Source organism: Argiope bruennichi, chromosome 8, assembly GCF_947563725.1.
Source record: "Argiope bruennichi chromosome 8, qqArgBrue1.1, whole genome shotgun sequence".
Classification (NCBI taxonomy): domain Eukaryota; kingdom Metazoa; phylum Arthropoda; class Arachnida; order Araneae; family Araneidae; genus Argiope; species Argiope bruennichi.
The window spans coordinates 131383686-131399214 of NC_079158.1; the positions used below are offsets into that span (position 1 = coordinate 131383686).

General features: G+C 27.7%; 1 protein-coding gene across 4 annotated transcripts in view; it reads right to left on the bottom strand.

The window, feature by feature from the left end:
• The window catches only part of LOC129981950 (zinc finger MYND domain-containing protein 11-like), a 55016-nt gene that overhangs the window by 17590 nt on the left and 21897 nt on the right, over positions 1–15529 (bottom strand). For all 4 annotated transcript variants that reach the window (XM_056093021.1, XM_056093020.1, XM_056093019.1 and 1 more), the window contains 3 exons: positions 10788–10906; positions 5777–6167; positions 258–362 (listed from right to left, as the gene is read on the bottom strand). In XM_056093021.1, coding sequence (XP_055948996.1) covers positions 258–362; positions 5777–6167; positions 10788–10906 — 615 coding nt within the window. The remainder of the gene's footprint in view (positions 1–257; positions 363–5776; positions 6168–10787; positions 10907–15529) is intronic.

The window sequence follows — 15529 nt, forward strand, 5'->3', positions numbered from 1 at the left end:
TGGGTAAACAAACAGTTTTCAGAAATGGAACTGGAAAGTTTGAAACAAAATTATATCAAAATTTTAATTCGTTCATTCTTCAACACTTCTGAGAGAGAATAGTCACATTCTAATCTCATTATCTAATCAAGATTCAAATCAATGAAGTGCTAAAACAGTCCTAATGTAACATCAAAAAGGCATAATAAAGCAAACTAATCAAGTACAAATGTTGAGTATTTCCTAAATCAGTGTTTAAAAGAGTACAACAAAATTACCTCATTTTCTGTTTGAACACCAATTGAAGTATACGAAACAGCAGCTTCTTGACTGGATGATGAAACTAGGTTATGATCATTAATATCATCAGAAACTGATAGATCCTTAAAGAAAACAAAAATAAATGTACTCTCATGAACATGAGTATATGCTCAATGGTTATAGATTTACATGGTATCAAATATTTTCATAAATATTTTATTTCATTTTTAAAACATGCATCATATTATAAAACTGAACAAATATTAAATCATTCATTCACAAAAATTTTGCTGACAATGCAAACTACGATTCAACTGCACACTGACAGCTGATGACTAAGGGATGAAATGAATTTCCTTTCAAGTATACTTTTATTAAACTAGATAACGACAAATAATGCTTAAAACTAAATTATTTATATATAATCATTATTTTGGTTGAAGCAGAATGCAGGTTTGACAAGCAGTGAAGAGATTTTGTATTTTTATTTCCTTTTATTCTCTCTTGGGAGACAGTGTGGCACAAAAGCAGAAGTAAAGAAGGAACGAAACAAACGATCACTAGTCTTATATAACATAGGATTTCCAGCCACATGCCGATGGAATACATGTGTTGACCTTTGACAAGGACAACGGAAGTATCACTTTCATTTAGAACATAGAAGAGATTGCACAGTAATTTTTACACAGTTTCATTGGAATGAGATCAGGAAATAAGAGAATGAAATTACTATGGGCTAAATCAAGGTAAAGTTTTGGAAATTAATTAGGTTTAAATTAAAGAATTAATTAGGTTTAAATTCAAGAGTTTAAAATATCATTACATACATACATACATACATGCATGCATACACACACACACATATAAACGGAGTTTTTTTATCTTATAGTCAATTAAAGTTGTATATGACAAAATGTTAAATAAAAATTCTGAACAAAAACAAAATGACATTTTAATAGCAAAATCCACATATAATTATCAGGCTAAGATGCTCTAAAAAGAAAATATATAAGATGCTCCAAGTAAAATGTTCTATGTAAGATGCTCTAAATATACAAGATGGATAAAAAGCCAATGCTATAATTTTAAAATAATAATTTACAAAATAACAAAAATAAATAAATTAATTAAGTAACATAGTGTTCAATACAGATATTGTCATAAAATCCCACACAGATATTGGCAATGATTTAGAAAAAAATATTGTATTATTTTGATTATCCAAACTGTCAAAAGACAAGGAAAGCCAATTTTTATTTAGGATGGATAGAAATTCAGTCGAATTGTTCCTAAACACATCTGCATATTCTGTACCTTGTTTACATTCCATTCACAAATAAACATTTAAAAAGGCAACTAAATATCCTAAGGGAACTCTTTGTCTTAATGTGTAACTTATAATAATTGTGTATAAAAAAAACTCATAAATTCAAATTGATAGCTGCTTAATAATTTCACAAAAAAAAAGTTATACAAATCATCATCATAAAAAAAAAATAATAATAATAATAATAAAAAAATTGAAAAATCAAAATTCTTGTTTAGTTGAGTACTGGGAAATCTCCCATTAATTTTTTTAATTTATACTGAATAATACAAATGATATGATATATAAATTATATTACTTGTGAACATGAATCGAGCAATTTTAAAATGCCCAAGTAAAGAATCATAAGCAAATGCTTCCATAATCAGTATAGTGTCCAATTCATCAAAGAATAATAGCATATCCAGATTGAAAGAACTTAAAAGATCGGTATTAGAATAATGAGTTATAAAACAGTGTTGAAAATGTCTTTAAAATTCACATTTTAGCTATAAAATTCCCGTTAAAGAATTTACTTTTTTTAAATGGTGCTCAGTTTTTCATATTAGAATGCTTAAGATACTTCAGTAAGACGCCACATAAATAGTAATTTGTCCGGACACATAATGAAATTATTTTGAAAATTTTTATTTTTGTTTTTACAATCCTATTTGCATACTTTTTAACTAAGAGAATTTGATAACTGATGAAAATGAGAGATAAAAAGAAACAGTGGAAAATGAAATACATTTTTTTTTCTTTTGTGTAAATATAACCCTTGGATTTAACTGTATAGTTTCAAAAAGAATTGAACTTCACTCACTGTATACAGATGAGTGATACGTTGCAAGGTGAAAAATGTCTTCTGCCTCTGAGCTATGCTTAACCTGAATTTTAAAAAGCTCTAGTTTGCGATTTTGACAATTGATGTTATTTTTTACCCCTATCACACTCACACAAGGTTTATATTTGCTGTCTTGGTTTGTTTTCTTTTACCCTTATTGGTTATTTTTACTTTTTTAAAAATTTTATTTCCTTTTTAATCTTTTTCTTAAGAAAAGTAATATGGTGCATAGTGGGAATAGAAGGATAGATTTAAGAACATAAGAAGTTGAAAAATATAATAAGTTGTTTCAATTTCTATAAATTAATCCAATATCTTGTTGTTTTACGCCTTTTATAATAATCATTACCTAATACTGTTCTATTCTGGGAATAAAACTTTTCAACGATTCTATCTGGCTAAAAAGCGAAATCCAGAGACAATGAGCAAATTTCTGTAATTCATCATCATTCTTTGAACTTAATTTCCACCCTACTTGATATCAACCTTACTTTTGGTTCTTTTTTTTTTAAACTTGTATGTCAGTGTTATTTCCAAATGCATTATTTTATTTTAATTCAAAATTGGGTATTAATTGCTTATATGGCTAATTCAAGTACTGTTTCAAATTTTGCTAATTATTTCATATAATATATTTAAAATGATAATATTTTTAAGTAAAAAGAAAATCATTATTAATGAAAAAATAATAAAATTACATATTTAAAAATACCATATATTTAAAAAACAATATTTATAATATTTTAAGACATAACATACTTTCAATAACTCCTTAAATGAAAAAAAAAAAAATGCTTTAAATAGAGTAAACTCTAGATTATACACCATTGTTAATCTCAAAATGTTATCAAAAAATTCATCACCAACATATAAAAAAAAGTATTTTAATAAAAAAAAAATTAAAGTAAATTACCAAATTTTAAGAGTAGCAATCTTTTATTTATTCACAATAGTTTAATGTTTATAAACCTTAAAGTAAATAAAAATAGCTCTGAAATATTTTATTGTGAATTACTATCTCTTTCCACCAGTTTTCTGAATTATCTTCAATGTTTAAGCCTTATAAGTTGCGAGAACCTGAGTTAATTTTATTGTTAAATGTAAACTTCTTTCATCTTTCCACTCTCTACTATTTTGATGAATTTAAACCATCCTAACGCATGAACAAAAGTGGAACATTTTAGAATCCGTTGGCTAACAACAAAATGTCAACATTCCATACAAACAACAATAATATGTAACAGTCTTAGATATGCATTTAGTTTAATGTATATTGTTCCTTTTGTTAAACGTAAATGTCTAAAAAAAAAGGCATATTCACTATAATTGAAAGCTTAAGGGTATGTAGAAATAAAGCTATTTATGTTTTAATTATATTTTAAATGCATTCTAAAAAAATATTTTTCACGCCACAGCCCCCCCCCTTTTTTTTTTTTTGCTGATGAGCCACAACTGCACAACATACCAAGCAAATCACAAATAAAATTTTACTTTATGTTTAAAGTATTTGATACTGAACAGAAGGGTAAGTATTTAATACATTTTCACATTACATCTTAACATCCCATATTAGATCAAAATTTAAAAAATAATTTATGAAAAAATTACATGAAAAAGACAAATTTATGACAATCTTTTCATAAATATTTCAATTAAATTTCTATCAAAAGCCCTAGAAGTAGGATTCATATACTCAAATGTTTAGGTTAGGTCTGACTACAAACAAAACATAGTCAGATCAAATGTATGATGTACAGTTAACTCACATTATATAAAATTAATGCTAATAATTTATTAAAAAAAACACACTTCTTATTATAGTATGAAATACTTTATTTTAATTATTTTTATTTAGTATCTACTTTAAAGACTTCAATTTAAAAATCATTTTTAAAAACATTATGGAACCAAGAATAAAATTTTTCTCAAATCCACAACCAGATAGTGTCATTCAAATAGAATAAAAACTTAATAAATTGATAACTAAGCTCTGAAAATATTAAAATTTTGCCAGCATTTATTCTGTTTTTGTCTCAAAGATAAGTACCTTTCATTTAACATTCAGACATCAAAACTAGAACATCATTATCATCATCAACTAGATTCAATATAATGAATAAAAATATATTAAAAATATATAAATAAAATTCCTCATATATAACATAAAATTAAATTAACGTTTCAGAAGAATTACTAAATAATTTAAAATTTGAACTGCATCAATATATCAACACAATCAATTAATATGTGAATAGCAAAATAATAATAATAGAAGTAGTAATAATAATACATCAACGTCAGAAAATCAAAAGTATCATTAAACAGCGCAAATAATGCTTGAATGAAGAAATCTACAGTTATGGCAACAATATTCAGCTACAATAAAGTGGCCATTGCAATTGTTAAAAACTGAAGAGTATCTTTAATTTCAAGTGTATATATAAGCGATTACATCTTGAAAACAATGACATACAGAAGGAATAAAAAGCAAATGTAGATATACACTGATTTAAAGTCCTTTTACATGCATTGATAATTTAAAATGTTAATTCCCCAATATAAAAAGAAACAACTACATTGCAATTTGGGGGGGGGGGACATACTTTAAGAAGGGTGAAAAACAATTAACAAAATAACAGGATACCAAAAAAATTTGTAGAAAATTTTGGAGAAGAAAAACATAACATTAATTTTTAAAAACTATAGTTTTGAACTAATAAAAAACATTAACTATAGAAGTATGTGACTGAAATGTTCATTGTTAGAAGGAATATACATCAGTATTTCAAATAATACCTTGTACCATTTCAAGTATTATGTATCAAAAAGCTTATTGGTTACAAAGAATTTAAAAATCTAAATGCCAATCTTGGAGAATACAATGGATGCAAAATGTTAATAAATTTATATAATTTGTTAAGGTTAAATGTCACAAGAAAATAATGTGAGGACCAGGTCACAATTTATATTTGTTAAGTCACAGATGACAAATGGATGGAAAAAAAATCATTATGCCCTGACACCATTTATCTTTACTATGACATTGTGAGTATGCACTTATGATGATAGTAAGCTGTTCCTAGATTTGCATTTCAGAACTTATTTAAATTATTGGTAGTCACTCCCTTCTAGATAGGCAATGCTCTAAATGTTTGAATTAACTTTTTTTTTTTTCTGTCTGTCATAACTTTTGAAATAATAATTATTAGCATCAAAGAGGATTACTGGAATCAATCAGATATATATGACCACTCACTTACAAATAGCATTATTTACACAATTCTAACTATAAAACAATATCTCTACAAAAAGTAATTTATCTGCATATAAGAACAACTTTACCCATAAATAAATAAAAATATAAGTAAAGAATAAATGTAAAATACCTGAGATGAAATATTTTTAGGGGATGAGGATGTAGGAGATTCTTGATAAAATTTTTTATTTTTCTTAACAGGAACATTAGCAGATTTCTTTGCACTTGGAGGCTTGGCAACAGGAAGAGATGTACTTTTCCTCTTACGTGAGGCTGGAGTCTTTGATTTAGAGGAACTGTTCACATTTGTTACAGTGTCACTTTCTAGGTTACTTTTTTCAATAACCTTGTCATTTTCTAATTTGTTGTTACCTGCAGATTTCCTTTTTGAAGCTTTCTCAACTAACTGTTGATGGTGGCAGAGTTCTTTGTAAGCTCGATCAAATGCAGCAGTTTTTTTAATACCTAACTTCTGAAAACTGGTTGATATAGGCTTAACATAATCATCATCCACAATCGCTCTAAGGGAAAAGTTAAAATGTTAATTACAATTTGTATGAAATAGTGAAAAGAATCTCTATAGTATAGGAATAACTTAATATTTTGTAACTAGCAATTAATTTTTAAAAATCAGCTGCTTAACAAAACGCTAAGTTTCAGTATCAAATGTTGGTTATTAAATCCATATTTATGCAATATTCTTCTCACTAATCTTATAGCTTAATACAATTGTTAGTCATGATGTTTCACATCTTCTTTTGAACAATTAGATGAATTTCAACTACAGATGGGGAAATTATTATTTAAAACGAGAGAAAAAATACTGTCAACTTTTCAAAATGCAAAAGTTTATTCAATACTCAGCTAATTAGAAATAAGGGAATGTTCACATTTTTTTAGAAGTAAATTCAAAGCAAATTATCACATAAAATTCTTTTTATATCAATTTAAAATTATTAGCATTTCCAATTATGCTCATTTCGTTTAACAAATCACTTTTGGCAACAGTTTGTTCACCTAAATTATTCCCTTTTTAGGCAGTGAAACAATTAATACACAACATTTTAATTTTAATATGTTATTTGATGTGACTGAAAGACAAGAATTTAATTGAATCAGCCGATTAAAAATTGCTGGAGTGCAAATTAAAATGTATATACTACTTCTGAGAATGCTACATCAGAAATCTTTCTTCCTTGTTATATCCAAAACGGCAATTTTTTAATCTTAATTTTAACACAGGCAAAAGAATGTGACTGAATTTTTTAAAGGATGAGTCTGAATTTCAATATTACATTGATTCAGATTGAAATCAAAATAAATTAAATATATATACATTAAAAATAAAGAAAAAATTCACAGAAATGATGTTGATATCATTAAAATAGTAATTTTCTGAATTTTAAGATAATGTATACTTAATTTGTTGAGAAAAAAAATAGTTTAGGAAGATATAAACATCTGTTTTCATAGGCAAGTGTTAGCAATTATCCATCTAGTGATGCTATATTTGATGCTTGTTTCTAACTTGACTTTTTTCCACATATTCTTTTATTTGACTGAATAAGGTTTTTAATGAAACTGTAAGCCTACATCTGAGAAATTCCAACAATATTCTGAAGTTCCATTAATTAAATGAAGTGCTAAATTCAGTGCAACTGTAAAAACATTCAATGAATCAAATCTGCATTGACTGTTATCATCCAATAATAAGTAATAAAAATGACTTCTGTGCCACAAACATTAGCATTTTATACATAAAGATTTTTTCTCCAATTTTTTGTTAATCTTTAAACATAATTTTAAGGGATGTCATTTATCCTTGTAATGAGATCAAACCAGAAACCATTGTTTTCATTTCTCTGTTGTTTATCATAAGTTCTAAAAATGTTTGCCTATCAGCTCCAGCTCACTGAATTATATTTCATATAAATTTATAATTTTACAGAATTATATTAATTACATATAATAAGTATAAATAAATAATTATAATAATTTAATATTTATCATATTTATAATTATTTAGGGAATATATTCTAAATTACATTCTTAATATTTTGGGAAAATGGATCATGAAAATCAATGGTACAGATAGTTAAGATATACAACTATAGATAGTTAGATGATGATGATTTCGTGTCCGTGTTACCACAGAAAGGGGGGGTGCACCCAAGGGCAGAAGTCTGACTTCTAGCTCATATGAAGATGACACACACACATTCACTTGCACAATCCCTTTTTACAGGGGGGCACATTCACAAATCTCACAGATAGAACACAGATGAAGAACAACCATGCCCGAACCGGGATTCGAACCCGGGATGCCCAGATCATGGGGAAGATGCGCTACCCCTATGCCAGGACGCTGGCTTAGATAGTTAGATGATTAAAAGATATAAAATAAAATGATTGATAGTTAAAATAAGATAGTTAAAATGATTCTTACAACTTAGCTTTTACTTAAATTAATATTTGCAATTTGTAAAAGAAAATCTACACAGCAATAAGCTGAATTAAAAAAAGATGTTTTAAATGATGAGAGATTTGAAAATAAAACATTTGTAAATATATATGTAAACATCAGAAACATTTATAAACATCTGAAAATAAAACATTTATAACAGAAAAATACAGACATTTTTTCCAGTCATATAGCTAATATGTAAAAGAGAAGAATGTTAAAGGATATATGTAGTAATAAATTCTTCAAAAAAAATCTTAACTTTTTTTTTTTTAAATCATTTTATATCACAAAAATATATAATTACATAAACTTAAAAGAAATATATATATATATTGAAGTAGTATATATAGTTCAGGAAAATACAGTTTTATGATGTCGAAGATAATTTAGAATGAAATAATTAACCTAGTGAAAAATAAAATAGCTTTATGAAACAAGGGTCAAATTTAACCATTCTAGAAAACCAAATGCTTCTTAATTACAAATTTCACAGCAGAATCTTAATTTAAAAATTATTTATAAAGATCAGCTCATATTAATGTTCCTTAAAATATCCTGTTCTGTTAAAATTCTGTTCACATAATACAACCTCATCTACTTTCATGAACACTTAAGGAATTGCTCTTAAGTGAGTTTAGAGAAAAGTACTAAAGCTTTAAATTTTGATACTCAAAATATAACTCATATTATTATAGTCTATATTAATTATAGCATTCATATTATTAAGTCTTAAGCCATTCTGCCCATTGCCTTAGCCTCTAGCTTACGGCCAGTACAACTGTTGTACCAGATTTTTTTTTACCTCCTCTGCAGCTCGGTACCACTACTGTAACAGCAGTTGTTATAACCCTTGTTGAGGCTAGTAAGTCTTGTGAACCCTGCTTTGGCGGCATTTTTTTTTAAAGTAACATTCCTAAGAGGTATGGAATGAGTTTGCATAATTTCATTTGTGGGAAATACTCGTTGTAAACTTTCGTCTTTTCCCATTTCTTAACTTTATAATAATATATGGTTATAGTTGGGCCCAAATATTTGAATCAAGAATTTACTTGAAAGAATTTACTAATCATTTGAACAAGAAGAATTACTTGAAGTTTCATTTCTGACGAAATGGTATTATGAAGGGAATCGGCACCCTAGACAAATTGTTACTTCTTCACTCCCATTTTTCACAAACGATGCAGAAAAACTAAATGGAACCTCAGGGTTTTTTGGGGGGGTTTTTTCACTCTGTCATTATATTTTACATTGAAAAATGACAAAACACTTTGTTTTGCCTTCATGCTTACCCCCCCCCCCCCTACTGGAGCCTTGGGCATATATACTTCCCAGTCACTAATGACTAATGTATTAGTCTAACACAGTATTAAAACAACCTAGTTTTTTCAGCTTTAAATTTTAATACTTGAATTGGAAATATTTCTGCTAAAAATACATTTTGGTTTTGATTTTTAAGTAAGCTGTCGGTTTCACCATTATTTTTCATAATTTATGAAATTGATTGATTTAATAATTTATAATTAATCATTCATTAAGTTATAATTCTAACTTTAAAATATTGAAGGAGGTTGTTAAAATCTATCAAAAATAATAATTAGTAGTTTTTCTTTATCAGAAGAGAAATATTAAAATCCTTATACCTTCCTTTCAATCCACTGAGAAGTTACTAGACATTTAAATTATTCCAGAAATATTTGTATTGAAATAAAATAAAGTAACTGCATAAAAAAGTCAGGAATTCTAGATTTAATTTTAAGCATTTTTGAAAGATAATCTAAATCGGCTGCTAGGAAAAATATTTGTATTTAATAACGAATGCTGATCATTTAGAATGCCAGATATATTGTTTTAAGTTTTTTGCTAACTACTTTTCAGCATAATATTATATGTAAATTTTCATAACTCACTCAATTTCAATGGACCTTTTCCTTTTTTTCAAACTACTCACTCTTGGCAACCAGCTAGTTCATTGGAAATATTGATTCATATTGTATAGATGCAACTTCATATCCATACCATGAAATTGCCAGACATTAAATATGTGTTGCTTCAATTGTCTTGAATATCCTCTGATCATTATGCACATGTAATTTTCAAATGGAGACTAGTTCCATGATGCTATTAAAAATGCTATTAATGTAGAAGTATGGTCCATCTATCTTATAAATCTCACAATATTACACTTTTTTATACATTTCAAACTACACATATATCAAATAAATCACTCTCCTTAGTTTTCAACAATGGAAGAAAATCGCATGACCAAATAATTGTTGAAAATAGTTTGAATTTTAGAGCTATAATATAATACATTGTTAAAAATTAGGCAAACAATATTTTTAAAAAATTACCAAAATGCAGGAAAAGTTTGCTTGACTATTAAATTGATGTCATTAAAAAGAGATATATTTTGAATTTTTGAAACAGCATAAAATTAATTTTTATGCAATAATATTTTTGGAAGTTATATGGAAAAACACGAAAGTTCAACTTTACTTTTAATTAATTAAAATGTCAAAAAAAAAATTACTCTGCAGTGCACATTCCAGGTATATATGTGCTAGATTTGCTAACTGTCGGTCAAACTATCTGACTTTTAAAGTGCTAAAAAACATACACTAATTGTCATTATTAGTACAGATATTCAGAAATGTTGACTTTTGATTAAAATAGATACCTCTGATGATGTGCTCCGAAAAATCGTACATCATAACAATTTTCATGCTTCCTTATAACTTTTGCAGGCCAATAAGGAAATCCCTTTACTTTGGCATACACTAATTCATGAGGTGGATCCTGAAAAATAAAATAAATATGGTTAAATAAAAAAGATGATTTTGATAACAAGATAAGTAAAATATCAAATAAAATTCCATTAACTGATGGTAAAACCGCATTCTAATGCAGTCCTCATTCAATCATTATTATTAGAAAAAGGTTTCTTAAACAGTGAGTTGCAGTGCAAATAGGATCATATGAAAATTGTTATGAAATTTTTAAAAGCAGTCTTCTAAAATCTTCAGGATTTACAAACAAAAACTGTTAAAAAATTATTAAAAAGTTTCTTTTAAAAAGTTTTCTTTTTAAAAGAAAATTTGCTTAATCTTTTGATTTTACTATACTCCAAGACAGGTTAACCTGACTGAACAGTAAAAGTATGAAAATATTTATGATATATATCATTGAATGCGTTAAAGACGAATGCGATGCAACAAATTTTAATACCCAAAAAAATTCAGCTTTAAATTATTGTTCTTGATCTAAAAAGTTCAAAATCGGTTTATTTTTGGACATTAAAGTTGATGTTTTCGGACTTAGCATATCATCTTCTCCTTCATTCCTTTAGATAGGAAGTCCAATATTAATTGTGAGCTTTTTTCAACTAGCATTGCAATTTTGTTTCCCTTTTTTGGCATGACTAACAAGAGCCTGTTTTCTCATATTACTTAGGCTTATTATTTTCTTACAAAGTGAGCAATATGTAACAAATTGATGTTCACATTTTTTCAACTAAATCAAGATTGATTTCTTTTTATCCGTCCAATTTGTATTAAATACAGATTTTAAGCAGCTCATTGTTTAAAAAAAAAAAAAAAATCTCTAATCTTCTCTGAATAAGCTCACAATTTCTCAAATGATAAACAAACCATTCAATAAACTCACATGTAGGTGACTAAATACCACTATTGAATATTGCTATTCCCGCCAGAGAAATGTTTTCTAATCTTTCACATGATTACAGAAGTCTCGCACATGCTCATTAGCTGCAATTCGGGGGTCTTATGGGAAAAAAAACAACTGATTCACAAATAAAAGCTGGACTCTATACAAAAAACAAAAAAAGAGGAGAGAGTAAAAACAGTGCAAGTTCCCACATTACACAGTTGTGAATGATATTGTTTCGTTTTTGGAAGCAATGACCATGATCTTTTATTCTTGCAATCTTTAGAGATCGGCATTTTTTAGATAGGAAAAAAATTAACTAAGAAGCATAAAATTCCCTGTATTTTCCTGGGTTTTTAGAAATTTTTTTTAATTTCCCTGCATTTTCCCGGTACTTTTTTAGTCAATTTTTAAATTTCCAGTGTTTTTCCACGTTTTTTTCCCACATGGCAACCCTACAATATCATATTTTTCAAAAACTGGTATAAAAAAAAATCGCCCCCCTCTTCACCAATAAATCGAAAATCAGTTCAGCTCTAAATTTGAGGGAAAAATTACATGTGTCTTCTGCTTCTTTGAAATGGGTCATGCTTTTTCCATGGGCATTCATATTATTTTGCCATCCATCTGTACAATTATTAGCTAATAATCATTGAGATCCAATTGTATTAAACTATTATTAAGCTTGAAGTACCATTCTCTTCCTGCATGCTTTAAACCATACAAGGCTATTGTTCAGTAATGCAATTCTTTTCAATAAGAATTATAAAACAACAAATTTGTTCCATATGAATTTCAGCTTTAAGCAGTGCACATAGATAAGCATTTTTAATATCAAATGCTACTGCTTGTATTTTTTTTTTTTTTTTTTTTGATCACCTTTCATAGAAACATAACATGACCCAAAATTTTGTGTTTTACTTTTATCTGTAAGTAACAAATAAGATTCAACAAGGTCGGGATGAAAAACAAATTTCGTCCAGCACTAATTTTAAAATATTTAGCAATCTAAAATATTTTGTTGGAAACTTTATAAAGCTAAGAGCTAAAGCATTCCACGATGGTCACCATCATAAAATTGGCAAAACTGCTAAAAATTGACAATAGAATGTTATGATTTATTTTTCACATCAATTTTTTAATAGAAAAGAATAGCAGAATTTAGAAATGGTCAGACTATAAAAAAACTAATTTATTAATTCTTTCTTTAGTAAAGGCTTTAAAAAACACACACACACACACACACATTTCAAAAATGCAAAAAAAAAAAAAACCTACCTTTTAATATGCAGAAAATAAATAAATAATATAAAGTTTTCTGAATTAAGCTTTAAAAAATTACAGAAAAATATGATTCTATATTTTATGAAGAAATGAAAATGATTTCACAATTTCTAGTTTTCATAAATAATGGAAACAAATTCATGATGTTATAATGATGCCAGCTTTCTAGTTAGAAGTAAAATGAAAATAAAAAAATGACAGTTAATACATTTTTTAAAGCACAAGACAATATTGTTACGAATCTGTGATGCGGTTTCCCAGCATAGTTAGTTCCATAGGAGGTCCCGGAGCTTGGCGACCATTTGGCGACGAATTTGGCGACTTTGGCGCCAAAATAGATTATACCCGAAACATCGAGAATTTTCCCGATCCGCCTAGTAGGAATCGAGATACGCCTCGAACGTTCCTGATTGGTTGAGAGGCTCCTAGCCCCGCCTCCTGAGACCTATAAAAGGAAGCAGCCGCAGCTGCCGGAGTAGTCGCGAATCAGAGAGTAGTCGTAGTCGGAAGCGACAGAGAAGAGCAGTCGGGATCGACGGTGAAGAACTGGTCTTCCAAGGAATAGTAGAGCAGCGACAGAGTCAAGCTAGTGCTGAACTGAGCTGTGGGCTACTGTCTGCAGTAGAGTCTTGTGGTATGCTGCACGTCTCGGCTGAAGATAATCGTATTCTGTGCTGTATATAGTTGTCGTCTTTGTGCTGTCTTTGTGTAAATAAACGTCGTTGTTTCTTTTTCTACTGCCGCCTGCTGATTGAGCGTTCTCCACACCATTTAACTCCCACTATCCAAACGAACCCCGGAAATTTCGTAACAATATATTGCATTGTCTTAAAATTTAGCAACATTCATCAAATGAAGAATCATTCAAAGAACTGCTTTAAAGTTTTAAATTAGAGCAGAAAAAGCATTTGTTTATCATAAAGTTAGTACACTTAACATGATTAAATGATTTGATGAAGCAATGGCATTGCTATAAATTTCATTACAACAAAAATCATTGTTACAAATTGTGCCCAAAATTCATTTTTCAAAAATTGCTAAAAAATTTTTAAAAATATAAAACGGTGGGCTTTTTTTTTTTAACAATACAGTGCTTTGATGTTACAGTAGAAACACATTAAAATTCTATTTTTATTTTTTAATTAAACTCCTAAATAAATTTTTGAAAAATTCATTCTAAATGGATCTCTAATACCCCAGAAGTAACTTCTCTTTAATTCTCACTCTATTATTGTCTGAAATTTTTAAAAATCTAATCATTATCACAATCTCATATTTTATGTGTTCTTATCACAATTCATCCTTTTTTTTTTTTTTTTAATTCAGCTGACTGGTCATTAAATTAAACCTGTGCTTAGCGCAACATAACTTAACATAGCTCCCCGTCAATAAACTCTGATCACCAACCCTTTTATTAGCATTTAAATTCAATTAATTTTAAAAACTCATTCATTATTTATGTTTGAAAGACTGCAAGCAATTTTTAGCAGACACTAAAATTTAGATACCATAAAGTTATCAATTTTTGTTGATTACAATTTCTCTAAACCCTTCAATGAAATATGATTCCTTTTTAATGATAATTAAAATTAACTAAAACAGTAAAAGACTTATATAAAAGTGACAATATATAGCTCAATTTTTATAATAATTTGATGTGCATAATTTAATTTTGTATTAAATTTTTCTAATTGATTTTATACATTTGACAATATGAATTTTAACATAAAACAAACTAAACTTTAAATTTTACAAATTACTTGGAGTGAAGGGCTCCGGTAATGATTGGCTTTAACCAAAAATATCTAAAATCGAATATGATGCTTGCAATTGTTCTGTATAATATATATATATATATATATATATATATATGACACATTACATAATAACTCAAAAAAACTCACTCTTATAATTACACATTAAAAGAGTGAAAGAAAAGTGTTTATTGCATGTATAATTTAATGTCATTTCAGTTCAAGGTTTATTAAAATTTAACCGAATCAAGCAATAAACATTTTAATTTTTATAACCATTCAAAATAAATTAATAGTTTGAATTTTGAATTACACAATACACTCAAGTATCCGGCGGTTCGCGACTATTTGACCTTAGTTTTCTTTCATCGCAATTAAATGAGGGAGGCAGTGTTGCGTTAGTAACATTTCCAAAGCATTAGAAGCAGGCATCTGCTGCAATTCTCCTATATATTGTGTGCAAAATGCAAGTTGCGAGAGAAAAAGAGCAACTTTCTGCTTGTTGTTCATTGTTTTGTCAGTGTGTACCTCAAAACTGTAAGTTACGATTCTTATCTTAGGATTACCTTTTCATATCTGTTTAATAATTTATCAATGAATAATAAAATCAGTTTGAGTCAATTTTCTTAAGAATTAGGCCTACGATTTACGTTAATGTTTGTTTATGTTTCCTGCATCAAGTTAGACATTATAGAATTTCTGTTAAAATGTGAACAGT